General features: G+C 45.0%; 1 protein-coding gene across 3 annotated transcripts in view; it reads right to left on the reverse strand.

Annotated features, from left to right (window-relative positions):
• Positions 1–25,126, reverse strand: part of RHBDL3 (rhomboid like 3) — a 63,364-nt gene that overhangs the window by 14,090 nt on the left and 24,148 nt on the right. For all 3 annotated transcript variants that reach the window (XM_061377093.1, XM_061377091.1, XM_061377092.1), the window contains 3 exons: positions 12,485–12,643; positions 2,640–2,864; positions 1,773–1,921 (listed from right to left, as the gene is read on the reverse strand). In XM_061377093.1, coding sequence (XP_061233077.1) covers positions 1,773–1,921; positions 2,640–2,864; positions 12,485–12,643 — 533 coding nt within the window. The remainder of the gene's footprint in view (positions 1–1,772; positions 1,922–2,639; positions 2,865–12,484; positions 12,644–25,126) is intronic.

Below are 25,126 nucleotides of genomic sequence, written 5' to 3' on the forward strand. Positions count from 1 at the left end.
TTGTTCTGAAGGCTACATAGCTAAAGAACTTGGAATTCCTCACAAAGACAGTGAGTCTCCTGCACCCCACCTTCCCCACTGGTCGTCTCTGAGCCTGCCACAGATGTGAAATAAACATGAGCTATTTTTCAGGCAGTGAATGTGAAGAATGCCAGAGTACTGCCTGCCACAGGAAAGGAAAGGGTGAGGAAGGTTGCTCAGGTTAGGAAAGCAGGCCACAATGATACAGGAAGACATTAAATGCTCCACAAATTGTCCTCATGCAGGTGCTCCTCTTCAGATGTATTCCAAAGCTATCTGCAGTTACCCAAGTGATACAGTAGAACATCACCATCACCAGAAGAATACCCAGGCACAAATTAGCTGATATTAGTTAAAAATGAAGTATTTCATCCTTTTACAAGCCAGTTTTCCCCACATCCTCAGTGATGAAAATTTCCAATTCTCTTTTTACCTAACCAGTCCCACATCTAAGCCCAATAGTCTCTACTGGCAGATTGATACCTATATACAGTGGACTCCGGAGGGGGATGTAGCACACAAAGTACAGATGTTGCCCTTCCAGAAGTTTCATCTATAACTTTTTTCCTACTCTCCCCTTGGAGGGAGTCTGTTCTGCCCTACAGTTTTTAGTCAGAGATCTGAGGCACATCTTGTTCTCAAAGGCAATTATACACTGAGGCACTTATTCCATGGCAGAGAAGAGACATCAGCACGTCTTCCATCAGAGACATGGAAAAGGGAAAAGATCAGTGTGATCTTTCTGGCCTTTCATAGAACATTGACTGATGGGAATATAGGCTTTCTATTTCAGAACAAAGGGTCTTTATCCAGTTTCGAACTATAAACTACTGCTAGAAAGCTTGTTTCTGTGGTTTTTCAATGACAGAATTAAAGAAAATTGCAATTATCTGCCAGGAATGTGTGAAGATAATGATCTGAGAAACCACGCAGAGGGTGGAGTGTTTTGTACAGGGATGAACTTTCCTGTGCCACTCACTCATCACCATGGCATCACAAACATCACACAATTAAGTCTCTGACTCTTGGGAAGACTAGCACAGTTGAGAAGCACAGTTAGAATCCCCATGCCTTTTATTCTCTTCCCAAGTCAGCTACATACCTCTCATGGGAAGAAGGAGGATTCATTTTACTGTGCACCTTCATTTTGTATTTTGCATTAGATGGACCGTTCTTTGCCCATCTGGTCAGTCAAGACTGGCAGCTCTTCAGGAACACTGGTGTTGGTACAGTGTGTACAAAATGGGAGTTCAGTCTTGACTTGGGCTTCTAGGCATTATCTCAGTCCCTACAGAAGGGACAACATCACCAAGTGATGACATAACAGAGGCACAGGGAAATTAATTGACTTTTCCAGCCTCAGCCAGGAAGCCTAGCAACAACCCACCATGTTCAACATCTTTGCAGATTTATTCTACCACTTGCACAGTTTCTCTGGAGGGACACTGGGCTTTGACATGGTGAGTTTTAGGAAGCACACACTGGGAAGTGCACAGTAAGAGGAAGGTGTGGTCCCAGCACTGCTGGGGAGAAGAGCAGCATCTGTTAAGTTCTTTATGCTGCTTCCTCCCTTCAGAGAGCTGCAAAGGATCGCCCCTCATTGCCCAACACTCCAGAAGAGCTTTAGACTTTTATACACAATTCAGAATTGGTTTTAAAACATTTATTTCTGAACTGAATCTGTTGCTTTCTCCTCCCTCTCTCTGGGGAACCTGAGCTGTGGTAAATCTCTGCAGTTTGTAAGTACTCACCCTGCATGCATGAATATGTAGGTTAGGTACCTCCAAGCCTGAGCACGGAGTTGAGGATGATAAAGTAATGCATTCTTCAGGTATAAGGGATGGCTGACTTGTAGCACAAATCTGTCTAATACGACTCCGTTGTAAAGAAAAAAGGCAACCTAGAAAATCAGGGAGATTCCTCGGTTAGGAAATGCCTTCTCTCACTGAAAAGCACTACTTTGCAGCTCATAACCATGGAGAAAAAAGTCAAATGTACAATATTTTTCTCCCAGTTGACAGCTTTGCACAGCAGGAAAGTTCCCCATTTGAGGAATCTGCAACACATTGGTATAATTCTATATGCAACTTTCTGTAACACACCAGCCACTGAGTCAGAAGAACTCGGCACCCTACTGATCAGTGCCATATTATACCCTTCTCTGTGCTCGAGTGCATCACCCAGCAGCTGTGCAAAGATCTCATTTTGGCAACAGATGAGTAGGTCATAATATTTAACCCAGTTTTAATTCTCCCCTTTTTCTCTCCCTTCACAGAACAGAGGTAACCATATAGGATTTTTTCTTCTAATTTCATTACTTATATTACCAGTTTCCCTAGAACTGTCCAGATTTTCACTCCTCAAAAAGTTTTGTTATAGTTTCCCAAATTTTGTAGTTTCATATACAAATCATTTCACAGAATAATAACCATCTTTGGAGACACACAGGATCATAGTCTCCCCTTACACGCATCTACAGATAAGCCAAAACAGCCATCAGCTTTGTGTTTCTCCTTGTCCGAGTCCAAATTAGTCCCAATCCAGCCCTTGTTCATGCCCCAGCAAAGCCTTTGGCAGTAGGAGGTGGTTTTCCAGAGAGACAGCATGAAGGTACTTGCCTCTACAATAGTGATGGTTATCATGAACCAGGGTGGAGGGCAGAAGGTGTAGCTGTCATAGTACCACTTGCGGTCTATCTCTCGGGGCAAGGTTTCATATGCAACATGCCGGATGAGCCTCTGAGAAAGGCTCAGCCCTGTCTCCTCCAGCAGCGCCTTGCTGCACAGCCTCCGGTTCCCCTGCAGGATGGCTTGCCGGAAGCTGTTCGACCTTTTGTTGCTCATCTGGGTAAAAAGAAAAGGAAGAAACCATGAGGACAAAGCAAGGCCTGGCACAACCATCCTGGGAGATTACTGCCAGATCCAGGCAGACAGGAGAACCACCACTGGGCTGGTGCTTTAGGAGCCACATCTCAGGATGATCACAGGGTGACCTACACGGGGTGCAAGCAAACCAAGTACCAGGGTCTGCTATTAAGATGCCAATAAATTAAGTCAGGGCAGAGAGGAGGCTGCTGATGCACCTGGCTGAGCTCTGTAGCCCATTCTTCAATCTTCCATCTACTATCTTCACCATCAGTTACCATGATCCACACTCCTGTATCCTCCTTCCCTCAGCTCCCCCTGCTTTACAACACTTCCCTGAACTTGTCATCTCTTGGGGCAGAAAATTTATTGAATGTAGCAGCAGGTACAATCACAGCATCTAACCCTTGTTGGCAGGAATTAGCTCTGGGCAAAGAAAATTATCCCTTTGTGTAAAACAAAGCTGCATGAGCAACAGCAACAAACTAAACTGGTGTACAGGCTGCCTTACCTGCTGTAAACTTGCAAGAGGGAAGGATTTCTTCTTTTAAAACAGCTATCCTCAGAGGGGGCAGGTTTTGGGATGGTGCAGGCTTTGGAGGATACAGCCGATGTGTATGTGCATTATCATCTTACATGCATAGGATGAGCTGTCTCTCTTTCTGAGCATACACTTTCTTAATTTGGATCCATAATTAAAGAAACGCATTTGCAAATCAGGCAGATGGGGTTTTCTGCCTTGCCTGCGGCAGGGAGGGAACAACAGGTCTGAGAGAGCTTGCTCCAAGATTGGGATAATTGCTAATTAGCCCTGATGACAAACAAACCTGCTACATCGGAGTCACTGGCTGCATCCTTGGCAGGGAGGTTTAAAAGGTTTACTATGCAGAAAGACCACTGTAGGGGTGCCTTTTACAGTAAAAGGCAGCAAAGCAAACATAGCAGCCTGGTCCTCCTTCTGAATGAGCTGATAACTCATCTCGGAAACCACTGGCATCTTCAGCCTGCCAGAACCAAACAGGAGATGACTTCCAACAGCACTGCCTTACAGTTGTCTTGGATCACACTGATTTCAGCCAATATCCCAAAGTCAGCAAAGCCCAGAGCTTGTGCTGTCAGTGCCCAGCAGCCGGTTAATTGTTTCAAGCTGGACCAAGCTGCTTAAAACACAGTAATCACTGCAGGGAGCCACCTCCTGTTAATCACTGGAGGAAGGCAAAGGGGCATCTGGGGTGACAGCACTGTGACCCATTCTCCCAGCAGCTGCCCATCCCTCCTCAGCCTTCCCTTTGCAGCCTGTCCCTCCAATGCAGAAATTAACCAACGTGAGCAACACTGACACCAACTGATCTATTTCCAGTTTTTTAACACTGGGGAAAAATCTGGTGTTGATCTTTTTTAATTGTTCTAGTGAGGAAAAAAGGCTCACCCTAAAAGCTCTTTCCTTACTTGGTATCTCTCCTTTGCTCTCTGTTTCCTTTGCTCATTCATAAAACATTTGTAAAAGAAAACTCCTGGCAAAAGAAGCAAAAAAGGTAGAGAAGGAAAAAAATATCTGTCCACAAAAATCTTTCTTCCAGTTCTCTCAAGTCAGCTTCCAGAGGCTGGAATCCTGTCCCAGGATAGAGGGTCTACTGGGTATCCAAATTCATCAGCTCTTTAGCAACGAGGCAATAAGAAAACTGCCTGCAAGTTAAATGCAGCAGGTTGTGAACTGCTCCAGTCTTGCAGAACATATGGAGATATCCAGATAGCCCTGCAGAGAAGGACCTGGGGGTACTGGTTGATGAGAAACTGAACATGAGCCAGCTTCAGTGTGCACTCGCAGCCCAGAAAGCCAGCCATATCCTGAGCATGACCAGCAGGTCGAAAGAGGTGATCCTGCCCCTCTGCTCTCATGAGACCCCACTTGGAGCACTGTGTGAGGTTCTGGTGTCCTCAGCATAAGAAGGACATGGAACTGTTGGAGCAAGTCCAAAGGAGACCACAAGGATGATCAGGGGCTGGAGCACCTCCAGTATGAAGACAGGCTGAGAAAGATAGGAGGTAACATGCATGAAGAGAGATGGAGGATTGTCACTACTGCTGCTGTCACCAACTCTTGATAAGAACACTATTTTGTTCCTCAGATGGACTTTGAAAGATTCAAATCTTCCCAAACAGAGTCTCTCACGTATGGTCACAGTTTGAATGACTGGATTTCAGAGTTCCATAATATTGGCATTTATGAGTCAAGTATTTAATCATCAGCTGAAAGAACACTGGGCCCATTGTTGGCCTGCACATTATTGCAGCACCAGAAGCTCAGGGCAGTCCATCCCATTTCTCTTCATGCAATTGATCTGGGACTTCTTTATTGAGCATGATATTAAAATTTCATGCAGATGGGTACAGCAAACAGTACTTGGAGAGCCAAGGCAGCATTGGGGAATAACACATTCCCTTAGTCTTTCGTGCCTTCGGAAAGTTATTATGCAGAGAGAAAGAAATTTCCCTTGTAAAACAGCCAAGCTGACATGACTGGTAACCATGTGCTGCCACCTCTGCCCTTTGGTATTACCACACCAAAACAAAACAAAGCTTGGTGCTAGAGCTCTACTCTGAGGGTGGGTTTGATACATCTACCAGAAAGGAAAAGTTTTTCCTATTTAGATTATTTGAACCTGTCTTCAACATTGAAAATGTCAAACTTTAGGACAAGAGTCCTTACCATCTAGTGGGACTGTGCCAGACTTTGGTGAAGTACAAAGCCCTGCTTTTGTTCAGCATAGATACCACTATAGAACTAGTGTCAGATAATCTGCAGCTTGCAATGGAAGCTGTCCATTCCCACTGGCAAGCCCATTTCTCTATGTTTCTTGGCCATCTGTACTACTGTTGCTGCCCCAGATAATCAATAGCCAAGTAAGTCATGTTAGCATTTCCACATCTCCAGTTTCATGGCCTGTGTGGGGCACATAACCCTTTTTATGGTTTTTATTCAGCCTCACTTAGGAGGTTTTGAAAAACATGGATTTCTGCCCATTACATGCTGGCATCTTTGAGGCTGCTCTATGGCTATTTTTAAACACATACAACACTGTGACAGGCAATACGTTCAGCTCTCCAGCTCTGATCCTCCAAGACACAGAACACTAAATCAGAAGTTAGCACAAGATTTTTAAAAGCCTCTGTCAGCTCCAATTTTATAACCCACTTTACTCACAAATGCAGCCTCTCCAATCAATTTTGCTTTCAAGATTCACATTTATTTCCTTCCCTCGCTCCCCACTTCTACAAAATGCTAATGTGGGTAAAGACAGTTCCTCACAACATGCATAACTCAGCATCGAGCTCATCTGCAACAGATGTTCACATCCTCCGAGCCAACCTGGTGGCACTTTAACAAACAGCATCAAATGGGAAAACAAAAAGCAAACACCAACATCCTGTTTTGTTCTGACCAAGCAGTGGTTTACTCTGGGGATTGGAGAAAAGTTAGAGGCAGGAGAGACCAAATGAATTATGATGGTTGCTGACTGGGGTTTTCCCTGCTCAAGGTTTTGACTGTTACATGTGCCAGGCTTAGACCTTCCAGCTCTTCCATTAGAAAAGGTAAAATAACAGTCAGGTTGCAAGGTTAATTGCAAGAAAGTAGCTTGCAGGACAAGATTAACATTGTGGTTCAAATATCATTGTGTCAAAACACAGTAAGCTTGAAACTTCAAACCCCCCAATACACATTCTACTTTCCATTGATGCTGAGAAGGATTCTGCAACTGAAATTAATCCATATTTAATCTTCTGAAGCATTGTTTTAAATACCTTAATAACATTTCCAACTCGTGTGTATTTTAGATACGCACACAATTAAAATAACCATTTCAGCTGACATCATGCTTCTCAAGTTTCAACTGCATTTGACTGAACACAGCTGAGGAATCATGGTTAAGGATGGGAATTTCTATGCCTAGTTCCCTTTTAAATGGCATAAAGATTATTTGCCAGACGAGTTCTCTCAGAAGAAAGTTCCTTCTGCTGCTGCTACATGTAGCCAGTATCTAATGGACTCGAATCAATGTATTAGCTGAACACACTCCAAAAATCAGCTCTTGCATCCCAGTTACCAAATTCCAAGATACTCATCTGGCCCTCTGACAGGTTCCCCCCTCCCCCCCAAGAGATACACGTGGCTCTTGGAACATCAAAAATCACCAGTTTCCTCCAAAATGGGAAGAAGAACAACAGGAAGGCAGTGTGAGGCACATTTATCACGAGGGGTATGCAGGTCCTGGAAATGCTCCCTGGAGTAATGACTTTGCACCTCAATACACTTTAACGCACTGAGAGGCCAGAGATGGATATGACCAAAAGGCCACTCCTTCTGTTGAGAAAACTTCCTCCTTACTTACAGTAGGATAATATTAGATCAAATACTGCATAATTTTAATAATTTTAAATAATTTAAAATTAAATATTTATTATTATACCTCTGAGTAAAAGCCAAGAAGAGAGCTCAGGACACAAGTTTCACTTTCAGCCAAGACAGTCAATCAGGAACAAGGGAAGCACTTAAAGGGGTGTCCTACTGGAAACTGAAGGACATCCCAGAGGACTCTAAATAGGAGTCCCCTTGATGTTTGGCAGAGGATCTGCCCTGGTTCAACAGCACAGCTAATTGGAAGCACATAGGGGAAGAAAGAGAGCTATAAAACCTGCAGCTTTGCCTGCAAAGACCCTTCCAGATTAGCAACAGTAAGAACAAAACTACAACCAGCACACAAAACCACTAGAACTGAGGTTCTGGGTTATTCTGTGATAGCCTTTGAAGCGTAAAACACTAGAAAGGGAAGAAGGATTTAGCAGAAAGAGGAGATACTCATTTGGGCAAACTTTTGTCTTGCCTGGGGATTTCAAGGATTGGAGATTTCAGCTTTATTGCTTATCTTTGCAGTGGCTCAGGTAATAAGGAATTATATCCAGTGTCTGCAAAGCCTTGTTCACCTCAGCGTTCTGCACAGGCTGTCAGCTGGTGCAATAAAGGACATGCAAGTGGAATTTATAGCTACTTTATGGCTGTGCTACAAAGTACCTCTAAGTACCATTAAAAAAATATTAAGCAAACCATGGTTTAAAGGACTCCCTCCCCTCCAAGAATACAGTATGTAACTTCTTAAAGCTCACCTTCATGAAGAGAACAGAGCCCTCCTGGTGCAGTCACATACACACTCACAAAGCCAAAAGATAAAACTCAACATTTTCACTTTTAAAGAGTTCTCACTCCGTAGCTACAGCTCTTGCTTCATTGCTCCCCTCATTGCAGCTCAAGCCAGGCTGGAGGCGATATTCCAAGCGAAAGTGTTACCATTGCAAGCACTGGCAAGAGTTACCTTTCAAAGCAGAAAGTATACCCATGAAATATCTACAGGCAAATGCAGTGTCCTCACAAGGGACAGAACCAAGCCTTGCTTCTATCACTGAAGTGGCTAATAAGAATAAATGGCCTCCGGCCATGGAGCATTGAAGAATGTCTTAAGATGGAGTGGATTTTGCTTTAGTCTCAGTATAAGCTGTGATTTACTTTTCTAGCAAAAGCTGCTTTATTAAATACAAGGTACTGTAAAAGTTTTCCTTGTCCAGAGCAAGTTCCCTACCTGATTTTTCACAGCAAAAGAATATAAGCTCTCACCACAGCTGAACTGGCTTCATATTGCCCCTCCATCAAACAAAGTAACATCTTAGAAGCTCCATTGCACCCCTTCCCTTCTACTCACATTGTCTGAAGAGCAACACATCAATAGGGTGAGAAGGGAGTAGTGCCATGATCCAGCCTGTCCAAAGCAATAATGCATGTTCTCAGGCAGAGAATACAAGGAACGTTTAGCCAGAGAATAGGTAACCGAGTTTCTCCAGGGAATCACTGGTCTGCTTTTCAGCTCTGTTATAGTTCACAGGATATCATGTGAAACAGTCCAGGACTGCCAGCAGCAAGTGCTGTTCAGCAAGGATCCCAGCAAATAACAACTCAGCTATATCACCTCCTGGCTCATCTCCTCTCTAAAAGCAGCAAAGTTAGTTAAACATCTTTGTTCATTATCTCCTCTTGTGGCTTATGCTGTTCAGAGCCAGAATTTCCACTGTGCATTTTTAGCATGTCTCTTCACACTCAGAAGAGCAACCAGACAACAGACATGCACAAGATGTCTCCACTTGTACAGGAAACACTTATTATTCTGCACTGTTTCAGACGCAGGATAAGCATCTGAAACTGCTTTCTGCCATTCTTACAAGCTCCAGTGTACAAACAGAAATGGATATGATTGCAGCATTGTGTTTTACAACTGCATGCAAGGAATCTCATACATATCTGATTTTTTTTCAGCCCTTTCTGTTTGCAGATCATACCAGGAGTCTTCAGCTTCCCTAAATGTATTCATTACTTAAGTTGTTTACTGAAAGATTTCTAGGATCTATTCTCATCCTGTAAAATTTGTCATTGCAGGAATTTCAGTTGCTTTGCTGAGAACAGGCGTATGTTTTGTGTAGGTCTCCTTTTTGAGGTAAGAATTCCTAGAATTATATTTCTGGTGCATCCAGAAGTTTATAACATACTTTTGACATCAGAGGATAAAGCAGTCCTTTAGTTTAGTTAGGGGATCACAGTGTTTTAAGAGAGCAGAGCGTGTTCTTGGTGGTCCTGATGCTGTTGGAGTACATGGGTGTGAGCATAATTTTTACTGCCTTCTTTGGGACATGCTGTAACTTGGGGGAAACAAAGTGTTAATACTATTGCTCTGTGCAGTTTGTGGCCTGTAGTGCCTTCTGGAAATAATAATTTCATAGAGTCACAGCTGCTTCTGTGGTCACAAATAGCATCTCGCAACATCAGACTCTCTAGTAAGTAGCCAAGCACCCTGCAGAAGAAACAGCATCACATTCTGTCACAGTTCCAGGGAACCCATCAAAGACCAAGGGTTCTACAAGGCTGAAAAAAGAGCAGACTCTTTGTGCTCAATTTTTATCAACGTTAGTAAATCTGTGAGAAAACTCGGACAGAACAGCGTATCTCAGGAACTGACCATTGAAGACAGACTTCTCCTGATGCTCAGTGGTTAAACCCTGCTTTGGGCTGGGTTCTGCGAATCTGAGCCTGCTTCTACTGGTTTTAGCTGGAACACAGTTAATTTGTTTCATAGTAGCTTGAGCAGACGGCTCAGCAGCTCCTTACATCCCCGTGCTTGGAAAGAAACCAAAAGAGCTGCTTGTGAGACACACAGAGGAGTCTGTTTCCTTTCACACACCTCTGCTCTGTACTTTGCATTATAACTGCGTTGTAATGCATCTCTGATACCCAACCCCACTCCTGCTTCAAGGACCTTCCAGTGGCCAGAGCTTTATTAATGCCATTTTACCTCTTACTCAAAGTTTCAGTACCTTAAACACATTTGGGAGGCCATGAGATTCTCTGATCATGTCAGAGTGCTTGTTCATGAATATTGATGGAGAAAAGGAAAACAAACAACAAAGAGCCATGCTTGAAAAACCTCCGTGGATTCCATAAAAGATCAGCCTTTCCCTTCCCCACATCCAGCACCATCATTTCTGGGAGCAGATCAGTTCTTGCTAAGCTACTGAAACAGACAATTTAACCTGAGCAAAAAGCAGAGATGGCTGATGATCATCAAGCACAAGCATGCACTTCAACATCACCACACATAGCTTCAGGACTGACAGCTATAAAGTGAAGGAAATCACTGATTTCACAGTGATTCTGTGCCAACTGTTCTGTTTCTTTCCATCAGGAAGTTCAAAAGGTAGGTTTGGGAGCAGGAAACTAGGGAAAAGAGAAGGAGCCACAGAAAGTTTGGATGTTGAAAATCAATAGCAAGTAGAGGAGGAATCAGGAGATGCCATTTGTAAGTAGTTTAATGTTCTGGCATTCGCACTGCCTATCGATTAGAAAGTGCAAAAATATGCAGATGAGGATAGAGGAACAGAAAAATCAATGGCTTCTTTACAGGAGTCATTCAGTAGTAGTGAAGGAAATTTGCCATTTTGCAGAAATCACATCAGGTGGGTGTGAGCTGGCACCATCCCCTATTCCCCAAAGAAGGAGGATGCCCAAACCTTCCACCTCCCACTTGCCTCTCTGCAGCTTGTGCTGCTCCCCAGCTCATGGAGCAAGGAAAGAGGAGAGAAAAAAGCCCAGGTCTGTTCCTGAGCCTGTTGCCAACACATTGGCTGGCCCTAGGCCATCATTTCTGTAAAAGAAATTAGATGATACCTGTTCCTGCTAGCTAAGTGTTGTGCAGCTCAATTAGTGAATGCTGGCATGGTACTTTGAGTATACCAAACTGTAGAACAAGCAGCTGTTACTATAAATACCTTGACCACACTGTTTATTAAGCTGAAGCTGAGGGAAGCCTCACAGTAGTTGTGATCTGCTTAATAGTGGCTACATCTGTTTTGCTGTGTACCTAAACACATGCAAGGGACTAACAAGACAGCTTGATTAGATACAGCAGATCTGTGTCACTGCATCACAGTAATTTCACCTTCACACTGCCCATGGCCTAAGTGAGGTTGTGGCCTGGATCCTTGACAGCAGTGCCCTGCTATCACACTTTTCTGATTCATGTGAAGACAGGACATATGGAAGACACTTTCTTCCCACCCCCAAACCACATGTGTAAGTGACCATGATAAATGGAAGGATCAAATCCCCATGTTGACTGTAAGAACAGAGATGCAAGTAATTACACTCTGCATCAAGAACATATCCAGCTTTCCAGTGAAACCTTGGAGATAGCATGACCTTGTCACCCAGGTTTCTCTTACTGCTGCACTAATTCTGCTGGGATTCAGGTGTGGAATGCCAGAGCAAGAACAGGGTGAAGTCCCTGAAATGTCCACTGTTCAAGATACCTGTCTTGCAAACAGCATTTCTAGGCCACCCTAAGCATGTAATAATACATGTCTACATCTGTGTTGACTCGCCAAACTGCCTTGACAAGAAACAGAGAGATCCTTTCACTAATTGACTCATTAGCAGAGATAGAGGCATCAGCTCATGACTCACGCAGTCTGAGACATCTCACCTGGGATAAAATGAACATGACCTAGAAACACTTTATTCCTGTTGCTGTTGATGCCTACAGCAGTGCAATATGACTCCACCCAGCAAGTCAACACAAAGTTATCTATATATTTTTGTCTAGAAGTGGTGAAATCTCTAGACAACACAGGAGACATCCAGACTGACAGACCTCTGCTTGCAAACTAATGGGTCCTTAGGACAGCTATGAACTGATACTGAAAGCAAAAGCCTCTGAACAAGCAGTAGCCATTGCTTCATATTGGTCTTCAGACAGCTCCCACCATTTCTTCCCATGCAAACTTGTTTCTCTGGAAAACCCGGCAGCAACTTGACTCTTGGCTTGAGAGCTCAGTCACCACTGAATGCTTCAGCAAACCCATACAGAGTGTGATGCAGGGACACAGCAAACACCCGTGCCAAAGGAGGGAGAAAGGGAGAGAGAGAAGGATGGAGACTGTCCCTCAACAGCCAATGCTTTAAGCAGAACCAAGGACTGATAGGCTCTGCCAGCCAGAGCACTCACCAGGTTGACGAAGTCCTGGTAGCAGATCCTCCCCTCAGAGTTGCTGTCTGCCAGGGCCAGCAGGACCTCCAGTTTGTGGGGGTCCAGCTCTGAGCCGTGCCTCTGGAGAAGGGAGCGGAACTTCTCAGTGCTGATGTAGCCGGTGTTGTCAGGATCAAACTGGGATAGGAGGGGAAAATGCCAGAATTAAATATTCCACATTACACACAACTGCCCTCCTATGCATTCATCACCTGCTGCAGACAAACAGGGACCCAGGGGCTGCTCTAGGTTTTGTTGACATATTCCCCTGTAATAACCCCATCTCAAGCTTCCTTTCACTGCCCAAAGCAACCTGCTGCAAAGAGGGTGAACCAGGCACCATCATCCATACCATCATTCCGTCTCCACCCAAGCTTCAGCTAAGTCAACTCCCTTCAACTTCCTTCCCTCTGCATCATCATTTCTCTTGGCTGTTTTTCATATCCCTACCTGGGCTATCAAGCAAGCCAGAGATGCAGTCTGTGAGATAATACATGCTGAAAACAGTTTTACTCCTGTATTTCCAAACACAATTGTAACAGAGGAATATGCCATCCCTCCTCAAGCCCTTTCTGTGCTCAGTGGTTCTTTCAGTCACCTTTCCAGGTGCCTTCGAATTGTTACATGCTTTCACTGCTGAAGAGCTCTCTATCTTAAGATGGATTGGAAAGAAAGTCTTTGAATAGGGAACAAACCAGATGAACATCACTTCAAACCAGAAGTGGCAAGGCAGCAACACGCCATTTTCAGAACATAAACTAAAGTCATTAACAGGAAAGTCCCAGGTGAGATTTGGAGTGAATCCCACTCTGACCAATAACGTCACCATTTTCCCCTCAGACTAAATGGTTAATCTAAAAACACCACTGAGCAAAAGGAGACAGCTTTGCAAGGCTGCTCTAACTCACAACTGCTTCCAGCAGCCTCTGTCCCCCACTGAGCTCCCCAGGGCACTTTGTGAGGGGCTGCCAGCTCAGTGGCGGGCTCAGCCCCAGCCCCAGCCCCAGCCAAGCCAGTGCTGGCACCACGCCAAGCACATTGCTTTTGTGCTTTGAAAACCAGCAGAGGAAGCTGCCAGACCAGCCCGCACTGGATGTGGTGCAGTCTGATCTCTGCCAGCTCTCTGTTGCTGGGAGATTTGCCTTTGATTTCCCAAACTTGGCTGTGAGGACGCTGGTGCTCACTGGCCTCCTTTTGTAGATAATGATATCAAGCTTGTTGGCTGGTTTGAATGGCTGTCAGGGGACAGGGTGGTCAGGAGGGAGTCTTTTCATGGAAATATTTGGGACATAAAAGGCCTTGGCAGAGCCAAAGAGGTCCTGACAGTCCTCGTTCTATCCTAATGGAGAACAAAAGCTGAACAGGCGCCGGGCCTCGGATCATATGCAGCAGAGTAAAGGCTGCTTTGGCAAGGGAGGAGGTGAGAAGGGGGATGTGGCAGAGGCTGCAGTCTGCCAGCAGCAGGGCTGGCACTGCTCCGCTGTTAAACAGACCAGCCTCAGGCACGGGCAGCTTGTTTTGGGGGATGCAGTGCCCATGTGAGAGGATCTGGCTCTGTCCTCTTCCAGCCGGAGCACCTTTGTCCTGCTGCTCCTGGGGACTCTGCTACCACCGCTGCTTTGCTGAGCCTAAGCTGAGGAGAAGAGGTCACAGGCCCTGGCTAGAGCAGAGCTGGTTTCCTGTTCTGGCCAAGCAGCAGTCCCTCAGTGAAGAAGCTGCTGGGGCAATTGGATTACACAAAACAAGATAAACCAAGTGACCTGTGGGCTGTCAGAGCTGGGCACTCTCCTCCACCCTTGGCCAAGAGCTGCTCTGTCCTTGAAAGGTGGCCTGGATGTACCTTCCTGGACAGCTGGCACTCCGAGCCAAAGGTGGATTTCATCAGCTGTTAAACAAGGGCTTAATATTAATCCCTGGGTAAGTTTAACTCCCCTACTCCACCCCACTCTAAAGTTAACAGATCACATTCTAAAACCAACCACAGAATCAGAGCTTCTGCACTCAGGCTCAGCTCTGATGCTTTTTTTGGTTCTTGATGGGACTCCCAAGCCAGCCTGATTGGAAGTTTTGCAGTGCTCAATCCCAGAGGCACAGATACCCAGGAAATAAAGTATTATTAGCATAATACCTGAGATGACCTTTCTAAGGGGAATTTGCAGAAGCTGGGAGATGAGTCATTCAGTGAATGGATCTAACACCTGCAATCCCATAGATACTGCTGTGTTCACTCTTGTTTCCCTGAAAACAGTTGACCTAACCAACATCTTACTTAACTGCACCACTTTATCTTGACATTTAAGATGTTAGAATCTATCTTGTCTAGGACAAATCCATTTGCTCCCTGAGGGCTTTGAGGGCTAGGTTCAGTGACTGAAGCATAGGATTCTCCCCATGTTGCGTGCTCATTGTTTTGTAGGAAAGACCAATGGCCACAGCCATAGGGAAGGTGGCTATTACTTATTCCTTCAAAGGGCAAGAAAAGACAGAGCTGAAGCACACAAGAGCTGCTATGATCACAAACCACTTTTCTAGACTTTGTTCTGCTTTAAAGCATTCCAAAAAGAAACATTTTGTAACCAAGAACAAAAATGACACAATCAGCTTCTAACCAGCCCAGAAGGACACACTGACTCCAGACTCACCACCACTGCTAGAGTTGATACAATCCCATTATTCAAGACTGTACTGTCCATACCTGCTGCTGGCTTTGCAAATGGACAGAGCTGAAGCCTGTCTGGTGGCTACAAATGAGCCTCTGCTCCAAAGATTCTTCTCTCTCATACCAAAGGGCACCAGCATTCCTCCTTCAGCTCACTGCCTTGCTGCTTGTGCCACCAAAATCAAAGCAGTAGCAGAAGGTAGCTAGTATTTTCAGAATTGTAAACAGGCCAGGGGACCTGTTCTCCTCTTTCATGTTACCATGTACAACTTGGGGTTTGGCACTAAGTTAGAAATGGGTTTGAATTAAAACAGTGGATCTGAACAGCATGAAAGAGTAAGAGAACAATGAACAAGTAACATCTGAACTAAAAAGGCCCGCCTCAGAGCAGGACCAGAGCATTGTTCCACAACTTGTTTTACCCTAAACTCCAGCTATGAGGGAGTTCTCTTATTTATGTTTAAATATAAAATCTCATCTGTCATCACAACACTCAAAATCCACACCAACACCCCCAACTGCCTCACACCTTGTTTCTGGTATCACAGCTAGCCATAAAAAATCAAGGGGTTGAGATAGTCCTGCAGAACATATGTCCCCACACATGGCAAAACCAACATGCAATGGCACACACAAAACACTTGGGTCCATCAGTTATAAAAGAGACAACTGACCTGTGCTAGACGCTTCATGTATTTATCCATGGTGATCTCACTGAAGGTCAGTTGTCCCACAGGCACCTGTGTGTCACCGTGAGCCCAGAGGCTGACTGGCAGCCAGCAGTGTGGCTGTGCTGAGCCTCACAGCTCCCCAGCAGCTAAGTCAGCACAGTGCCTTCCTGCAGCAGTTCTGCCTTTGCCCATCTACTTGGGCTGACAAGCCCAACACAAGGGGTGCAGGGATGAAGAAAGCCACTTGCCCCCCCTCAGCCTCCAAGACAATAGGACACTAACGGCAATTTCATGCAAGGTTTCCTCCGCATTTCAATGACAATCATCCTTAACTCCCCTGATCCTCAGCTAGGCTCTTCAGCAAAAGTGTAAATATGCTAATGACCATAGCAGCCATCTGACCCAGCATCTTAATTCCCTGTCCCAAATCAAGCTATTTTTGCCTATTTCTCTCTTATTTTAGAGCAGACATGCCATAAACTGAAGGCCCCCCAGTAAAACTACAAGACAAAAATAAGGGCAGGAGAGGCCTGCAAGCTCTGATGGAAATAGGAAATATGGTTAAGAAAACAAAAGAAAATCTCAAATTGCTTCTCCTCTTTAATTAAAGACACATCAGGCACGGCTGAGTGAGCAAGTAGGGTGGAGGCTGGTGCTGCAGACAGACAACGGGTGTCTTGGGAAAACACAGACATCTCACACAGTGCAGCCAGCTGCTCCTCTGCTCCATGGCAAACAGCTCTCTGGGGCACCAGAGCAGCTGAACTGGGCACAACGTGAGGCTCCTTTGGCTGCCTTGAGGATTGCAGATGTTGCAGGAACAGAGGATTTGTTACCATCCATGGTTTCCTCACTGAGGGGCTTTGTCTTGGCATCACCCAAGCCATAAGTTGTCGTCAACGGGCAAGGCTCCAAGCAACTACGTCTATTTTGGGAGCTGGCTTTGAGATGGATCAGTCCCTTGAAATCCCAATCATCTATGGTCCAGTGGTGTCTTCACTCCTGGAAGAGCCTGGCCTGGCAGTCAGGCCTCCTGGCACTGTCCCAGCTCTGATCCAGACCAGGAGAAAGATTCTGGAAATAAATAGCCCTGAGCTTCAGCTTCACCTCCTGCTGTACGGAAATGACAACTCCTGCCTTATTTCCCACCAGAAAGGAGCTATCAGTAGTATGCCTGTGTCTGGTTCACGTGTAGGCCCTTTCCCACTGGAAGCAGGGACTCAACTACATGCAAAAATCTCCGAGGCTTTAAGAAACCACTCTGAGCTTTGCTGGACTTGAACTCAGGCCGTTTGATGGCACAGTCTCCACAATCTAGGGATGCCAGCAAGCTTTGGAATCGACCAGACCAGCTCTAAGGGCCATGCTGTAGTTAAGTCAAGAACCTCCAAGTCAATACATGGAATTGACAGATTCCAAGATGAAGCTGTGAAAAGACATTTAAGACAGGCATTGAAAGTCTTCTCAACATGGTCACACATTTATCAGAGCCCATTCATTCTCTATCTTTCCTCAGCCTTTGGGGTCATGCTGTGAGATGATGAGTGGGTTTGGGTTTTGTTTTGTGTTTGGTTTCTGATTTTGGTTTTTGATAAAACAGTGTGGCATCAGTATATGTAGCATTTGCTCCTTTGATGAAGATAAAAGGAATAACAAAACAGAAAGAAAGTCTGCCTTGCAATCCAAATGAGAGGGCAGAAAGCAGGGGCTGTTATAACAGGAGTTTCATCACAGCCTGGTGGTGATGATCTTCCAAGCAGTTCAGTGATCCTGCTTTCTTCCAACAGTGAGAAGTGCATGTGAGAGGAGAAACCCTGATCCAGAAGAGAGGAAAGCAAGGGAAAGTTAAGTGCATACCCCTCCACCTTGAAATCCAGCTCCTCATCACTGAACGTCACCTAATCTGAGTTGCCTGAACACCTATGGTAAACCATTAGTGATGGCTTCAGTGATGCACACTCTCTTCCCCTGTAAATAATGAATTTACCCACCACTGCACGGACAATATAAAGTGATGAAGTGCAGCAGTACTTTACTCCATGTTGGATTGCTTTGACCTGAGGTGAACCTGAGGGCTGGAAACATCACCCAGCTCTCAAAAGCCAGATTGCATTTAACACACAGGATATACCCTCACTGACTCCCCAAGCAGGGTCCCCAGACAAGGGCTGTGTAGCACTGACAGTGTGACTCAATGAGGACTGCAATGGCAAAGGGCCATTAGAAAGCCATAAGGCCAAGCAGCACAGGGACAATATGAACAGGGCTGACCTTCTGCCAAGGTTTCATACATAGAAGCATAGCAAATTTATAAAGCCCATGACAGCTGGACATCACACTAAACACCTTGACTCCATAGAGATTTGGACCCCTTGTCCAAGCCACCATAGACCAAGCAAATCCTGCTTTTAGAGACTCCAGGAATTTGGGGCTTACTGGGGAAGCCTATCTGTCATACTTGGCCACCTACCTAAATCCACATTTCTGTCTCTATACACTTTTTAATGCAACTCTCTCCCCTGTCCTCCCCCTGCCTGTGGGTTTCTTGCTGCAAGCCCTTGCTAAGGCACTGAGAGGATAGAGCTAAGTTGCACTCACAAAGCCTGTTAAGCTAGCTTCCAGTCCTCTGCCACCTGGACAACCCACCATGCTGAGCCACCCCACTGTGTCTCTCCATATCAGCCTCCTGGCAGAATACCCACAGGAATCAGCTCCAGTCTCAGCTGGGGAACTACTCACAGTGTTCAAGCCACCCAGAACTAAATTATTCAAAATATGCCACTGTGCTGGCTTTGAAACCAAAGCTGCTCCCCAGAAAGAAGCCGGGGTAAATAGGAGCTCCATTATCAGCAGCACTGACAGGGAAGGAGATGCAGCACTGGAAGTGAGGGAGGATAATGACCTGATTAAGAAGACAGCATGGATGGCAGGAGATGCCCTCCATTATGCCACAAAGCTTAATGCAAAGAGACATGTTTATAGCCTGAGCCTTCTTCAGCTCTGTTCCTTCCTGTTTTATTATTTATGCAAGTGCATTAAGACTAATGGGAAGAACCTGAGGCACTCTAAAAAGCAGCATTTGTTTTGGTTTTTAATGTGAAAATACAATATTTAATCTTGACCCAGCACTGGGCACCTTGTATGTTTCACTGGATAGGTGTCCTCAGCTGCAGCAACAGGCTGGGCAGGCTGTGGCCTAGACTAAGTCACATATATGACAGCACCAGCCTATCCGCACCTTCCTGAGATTGTGGACAAGATGAAGCCTACAAGTTATCGGTCCCCAAATGACTGCCATGACCAAACCCACTCTAACAGTTAAAACCTTTTCTTAAATCCTCAGGGAAAGAGGTTTAACACTTTTTCAAGATCTACTTGTCAGTACTGGCCCAGACATTGCAAACTGTACAAATGCCCCATCTCTTGCTCTCCCTTTTGAATTCCTCTAGTTTTTAGGGCTCCACAATCCCTTAAGGCAATGAGTTCTTCAGTCTAATTAAAGTAAAGCCCATTTTTCATCTGGATGGTATAAGGCATCAAATATCAAAAGCTGAAAACAGCAATATCCATATCAGCATGACACATGATATTCTCATTTACCACCACATAATTATCTTTTATGTCTTTTTAGTTATCTCTTATTGGAGAATCTCAAAACCCTGTATCAATATTAATTACATCTCTCAGGGCTTTTGCATTATGAGGGGACAATAATGAAAGTAAGCTTCTTCATTCAGAGCTGAAATGCGATACACTTTGGGTGGGATGCTGCATTTATTTGGACTACCTAAGTCAATAGAAGGCATGGCATGGGCATGCACAGTCAACCTCCCAGCCAGGAGACAGCCAGGCCCCAATCACTATTGCTATGAGGAAAATAAAAACCAAACAAACAGAAACCAACACTCGACAGAGTATTCAGCTGTATTCCAGGCCAAGTTCCTGCAGTCAGCTCCCTGCTTACCCCATGTTAACTAAACACACAAAAGCATTTCTGTAAAATTCACTGCTATTGACAAAGTCTCCTATCACAGCAGCGTGTCTGCTGGTACATGTGAGGCAGAGGAGTCTTCTCATGCAAAACAGGGGTTTGGTCTGATGTTATCTGGAAAAAGTAGCACAGGTGATCCCATGGTGCTTGAAATGTTGAAATGTTTCGGGTCTGCATAGGGACAAAAGGTGGTGAATTATCTCTGTCGTACAATGACAATGCACTTTCTGTCTGTCCCAGCAGTAACTCCGGAGAATGGAACATAGCAGCTGCTGGAGTGGGATGGTTTGAGTCAGCAGGTCAAGGTAACTTTCACCCAAAAGATCTTAAAAAGACAGTACTTACACTGATTTTCTGCAAGTCTGGGAATGCTGGAGGAATGTCAAGACCTGCTTTTTACCCTCCCTCCACCTTTGAATCAGCATTACAGCCCTTCGAACCATGGCTTAAAAACTCCTGTCCAAACATGGTAGGAGGCACCTACACCACTCCCAAAACTTCAGGGCTGTGACAAGAATTTAACAGGACAAAGCAGGTCTGTTGGCTAAAAACAACCCACAGCAAACAAACAGATGACTGATACTGAGTAGTGCATAAATGAAGGAGGACCAGTATAACATCAATCAGAATAAGCTACAGAAAATAGATTAGGTTCAGCTGATATTAGCTGGAAGAGAATATAAACTTGGTGCCAATCATAAGAAAAGATTGCTGCTATGACTGATTTCTGCAGAGCATCTGACATCACCAGACAGCTCTGTGTTTGAGGCCTTACTGTGACACAAACTCAGGCTGTCACACATTCAACATGTTAAAGTCTGGCTATTTGACAGGTCTCAAAAATAACATTAAGCCAGAGAGCCACCATCCTATGGAGATGCCACTAATGAGGTCCCCTGAGAATTCATTCTCACCCACAGAATTAGCATTAGTGACTTAGGAGAAAGTGTAACTTAAGTCGGCATCATGCTCACCAATGAGGTAAAGCAGCAAGTTACTAAGGGTGAGCTGGGTCTTCTGGTAAAGCTGGGTGCTTACAAACAATACATATTACAGTAAAAACAAAGAGGAAGACAGATGGCCAGGAGCCAAGAATGCCAGTTTACAGGATGGGGACTGCCATCTTCAGAAGAAGCTATTCTAAGGTGGGGGAAACCCCTTGCTTTGTTACACTCAGTAACAACTCAGCGCTCTCAACATAGCACTGCCTTCAAAAAAGGAAATGTGAGCTGCAGATTTGTAAATGAGGTGACATTACCTCTTCCTTTGGCACTTTGTTACTCCTATAGTCTGACTGGCTCTACTACAGGCTCAATTCATTAGCTTATGAAAAGGAAGGTTAAGCAATGACTTGATCATTGTCCAGAGGAACCACAAAGGGAACAGGAATTTGGCAGCAGAGGATTCTCCACTATGACAAAGGTATAATCACATCTGCAGGCTAGAGGTCAAAGCTGAGCAGCTTCAGATTAGAATAAGTTGATTATTTTTACTGTTAACGAGTGAAATGTCTCAGTAACTTCACCAGAAGCTTTACAACTATATTGCAGGTTTTCCTGGGAAATGAGATATGGCCAAGGTCAAGCAGAAAACCACTTACAAAATCTTACGGACTTCATTATGAGACACCACATGATCCCAGCAGTTCCCTTCTGACCTGACTGCAAGTTATAAGGTCTCATTAAAATCTAAGCCAAGCATACACATTTACAGCCCCAACTAACAACTGCCGTAACACACATAACCTGAATAACCCCCCGATAGTGGGAATTCAAACTACACTTCTGGTTAGAACCACCACCACAGAGCAAAACTCCTACTAAACAGACTGGGAAGCATATTTAACTTACACTGATTTTACATTCAGCTTTACTCAGTCAAGGGGACTAGAAGCTACCAAAGAAACTTCTCTGCTTTCCAAGCTAAACTGGAGCAGAAGATGTCAGCCTTGTGAAGAGGAGACAGAGGTATCACATGATTCCTTGCAACTCCTTGTAGGCACCTGGCATTACACTGCAAGGACATAACCATCTCAAAGGTATTCCAGAGAAGCTGGTTCCAAATGGAGCCAGAGCTGGGAGTAGCAATTATTACTCATCTCTGTCATTTAAACACTTGAGAGCAAGAGATTCTCCCTTGCATCTTTCCAGGGTTATAACTGCAGTAAGGAAAAAGACTGCTGGAACCTGTGGTAGTTCCCACTGTTTCTTAGGAGATACATCCAAATCAGTCCTGGATGACACCCAGACTGCAGGTTCCCTGTATGGAGGACTACAAGATCTGCAGCGTTTCCACTTTCACAGTGTCTGCTGTGTCAAATACACTTTGGTTTAAGGGTAAAAGAGATTTGTCCAAGTGCCAAAGATGCACAACAATGAAACGGAGAAATCGAGCTTCATTTTGACTTCTTGTATGCCCTTATTGGGCACGAGGTACAAACACAAGGCAAGGCACAGTGTTTCTAGTGTTTCTATTCTCTTTGCAACAGACTTCAAGCAGACACAAAACCTGTCTGAAGTTTTAAAGCAAATCATGACTTAATAAAGATTCCACAACAGGAATGCAACTGCTCGCGTATCACTCTTGCAGATCACAAAATGCAGGGCCTCCTGCAAGGTGTAATGTCTCTGTAGGGCCCAAACACAATGAACAGGGAATCACTTTAAAACATTTGCCATCCTGACACCAAACTACCGCAGCATGCTTTGAAATCCCTCTTTAAGAGTCTTACCAGGGAAAAGTGTCATTTTCACAGCACTGACAAGCCCTCACAGAACCTGGCCCTGCCTGAGCCATATCAAGGGCTCCTGACTGCCTCAGGAGACAGCAGCAATGCTGCTTTCCAGCCTCCCACACAGCAGAGAGCTTGTCCTGGCAGTCAAACCTGCACTCACTCACAGAGCCCCTCTACTTCCGTGCCTCCACTTCATTTCTGCCTATTTTACTGATCAGCTCTCTCTTGTGTCCGGGATCACCCATGCTTTAGAGAGCTCCTGCTTCCTCTAACAAGCCTGTCCCAAGCTGTAATATTTCCTCTTTTCCTTGAACAGACTGGTTTGAATGCAGTTTAACCATTCCAAGCTGAAGCCCCCTCATGGGCACCCACAGGCAAGCAGACCTCCCACTTAGTTTTCCTGCCACACTGCAGCAGGGAGACCTGCTCCTTCAAAAGGCTGGGGTGATGTCTGCATGCTGCTGGCACAGGTGCAGGGGATCAAGTGAGCAGCAGGCTGGGAGATCTTTGGCAGAAGTCTGTGGTCCATATTTGCTATGTCTGCATCACAAACACGGGGTTGTGGCTGCACTGAGACTGAGAAACAAACCCTGGCTACTACAGTTCACAAGCTCTATTTCCTTAAACACACACACAAGTGCACAGATGGCTTTCCAAAACTGGTATGACCCCATTGTAGATGATTAGAAGAAGGAAGCAGAGAAGGCACAGTTAACAACCACAGTAAGGGAGCCAGAACAATTACAGAATGCATGTCATGCTCTTCAGGAATGAGGAAATCAAAACAGCCTCCTGAAGAGTCACCTAAGAGTTGAAACCACTGCAAAGGAGAAACAAGCCAGTAGGAGAGACAGAAAGACCAGACTGAAAAGGAAGGTTAGGAAATGGCAATATTCTTCCTATTCATGGGTCATGCCACATCTCTGGGAAGTGGGAAGGGAGCGGGAGAAAGAAAATCTTCTCACCTGCAGGTTAGCTAGAGAGGCCAATTCACCCCAAAGAATCCCAGCAGGCTTCCACTGGGATTAACCAGCCCGTCCAGTGGGGCCAACCTCTAGGAGAGCATCCTCACAGAGCACACTGCAGACTGCTGTGCTTCGGATGATCACGGAGAGGGGAGTGCAAAGGCACAAAAGGAGGGCTGCGGAGGGGCAGGAGGAGAGAGCAGCCCAGCCTGGCTGAGAGGAAGCCCAGCTGAATGGGGAAAGGCAAGCGGGATGTGAATGAGCAAGATGTGATGAATGGTGGGGAGGGCATGGCAGTTGTACACAGGGCAGAGAGCAAAGGCAGACTGAATGGGTAAGACTGAAAGATGCCGCTTGAATGGAGGGGAGAGAGGGAGGAGAAATTAGGCAGAGAGAGAGCTGAGCAGCACAAAGTGAAACAGTGCAGGCAGAATAGCTTCCCACATGGACTTGACAAGGCCTTAGAGAGAAAGACAAGTAACACAGCGTGAACTTTAATCCAGGAGCAGAAAAGCTGCCTGAAGCAGACAGTGTTACCATCGTCTGCCCCTGTATAATCCCTCCACTTTCAGGCACCTTCTTTGCTCCCAGCCAGCAAATTCTCATGAACCCAGAGCAAATCCAACAGCAGCTACCAAAAGCCACATCACCCCAGCAAAGGGAGGTGTAGCAAAACTGGGCTAGTGACATGGAAACACCAAGATAATTGCAAGCAGCAGCCCAGGAGATGCAAGTGTAACACTGCCCTAAAGATGGGACAAGATACAGTGGGTATGTATGACACAGAAATAGTGGTTATTATTGGTGCTATTTGCAAGCCTTTCTTCCCATTTCTAAAGACAGGATGAACTTTTTACAAAACAAATCTTTTCGAAGCAAAAACATGGAGATTTCAGTCATGCCAAGACTTTCTTGACAATTTGCTTTAGTTTTGAACACTGACGATTTAGAAGAAGTTCCCTCAGATTCTACAAGGCCAAAACACAGGACATTACCATTTTCAAAATGCTTCAGTAAATAGTTATCATTTATGTTCATATTCATATGGTTCAGCTCAAGTCAAATATTTTGCTCAAGAAGAAACAAAAAGCATTTTTCCCAGTCCTTTGGGGAACTGCAAACAAAACCATACATGTCATTATTCACCCACCTCCACACCATTCACAACTGGGGCACATAAAGCATTTAGAAAGGACACATCATACTACTCAGTGACAGAGCTGAAAACTGAATACTCTCCCATCCCTTTTAGATGTGCAGGTTTAGACAGGCCAAGGTATCTGTTATCTTCATAGATCCATCAGTCACCCCCAGCATGATCCTGTGCCAATCCTATTTTCCCAACTGCAAAGCAAAAAGGTCCAGTGACTCACTCCAAAAGGGATAATGTAAGGCCTTAAATCATAGCCTTTTAGTTCGTATTTGTCAGGAACAACCATTTAAAAGCTAATTGTGTCTGTAGTCATGTTTTGCTTGCTCATAAATAGACCCCACAGTCATACAGGCTAAAATGAGAGGTCATAGAAAGCCAGTAGAAGGTGGGACACAACCCTCAAAACCAAATACCATGGAAAGGAAAACAAATTTAAATTGAAGACTTG

The sequence above is a fragment of the Neopsephotus bourkii genome, unplaced genomic scaffold (genome assembly GCF_033783945.1).
Source record: "Neopsephotus bourkii isolate Nb327-2 ecotype Australia unplaced genomic scaffold, CSIRO-AGI_Nbou_v1 NB_1749, whole genome shotgun sequence".
Lineage (NCBI taxonomy): Eukaryota > Metazoa > Chordata > Aves > Psittaciformes > Psittacidae > Neopsephotus > Neopsephotus bourkii.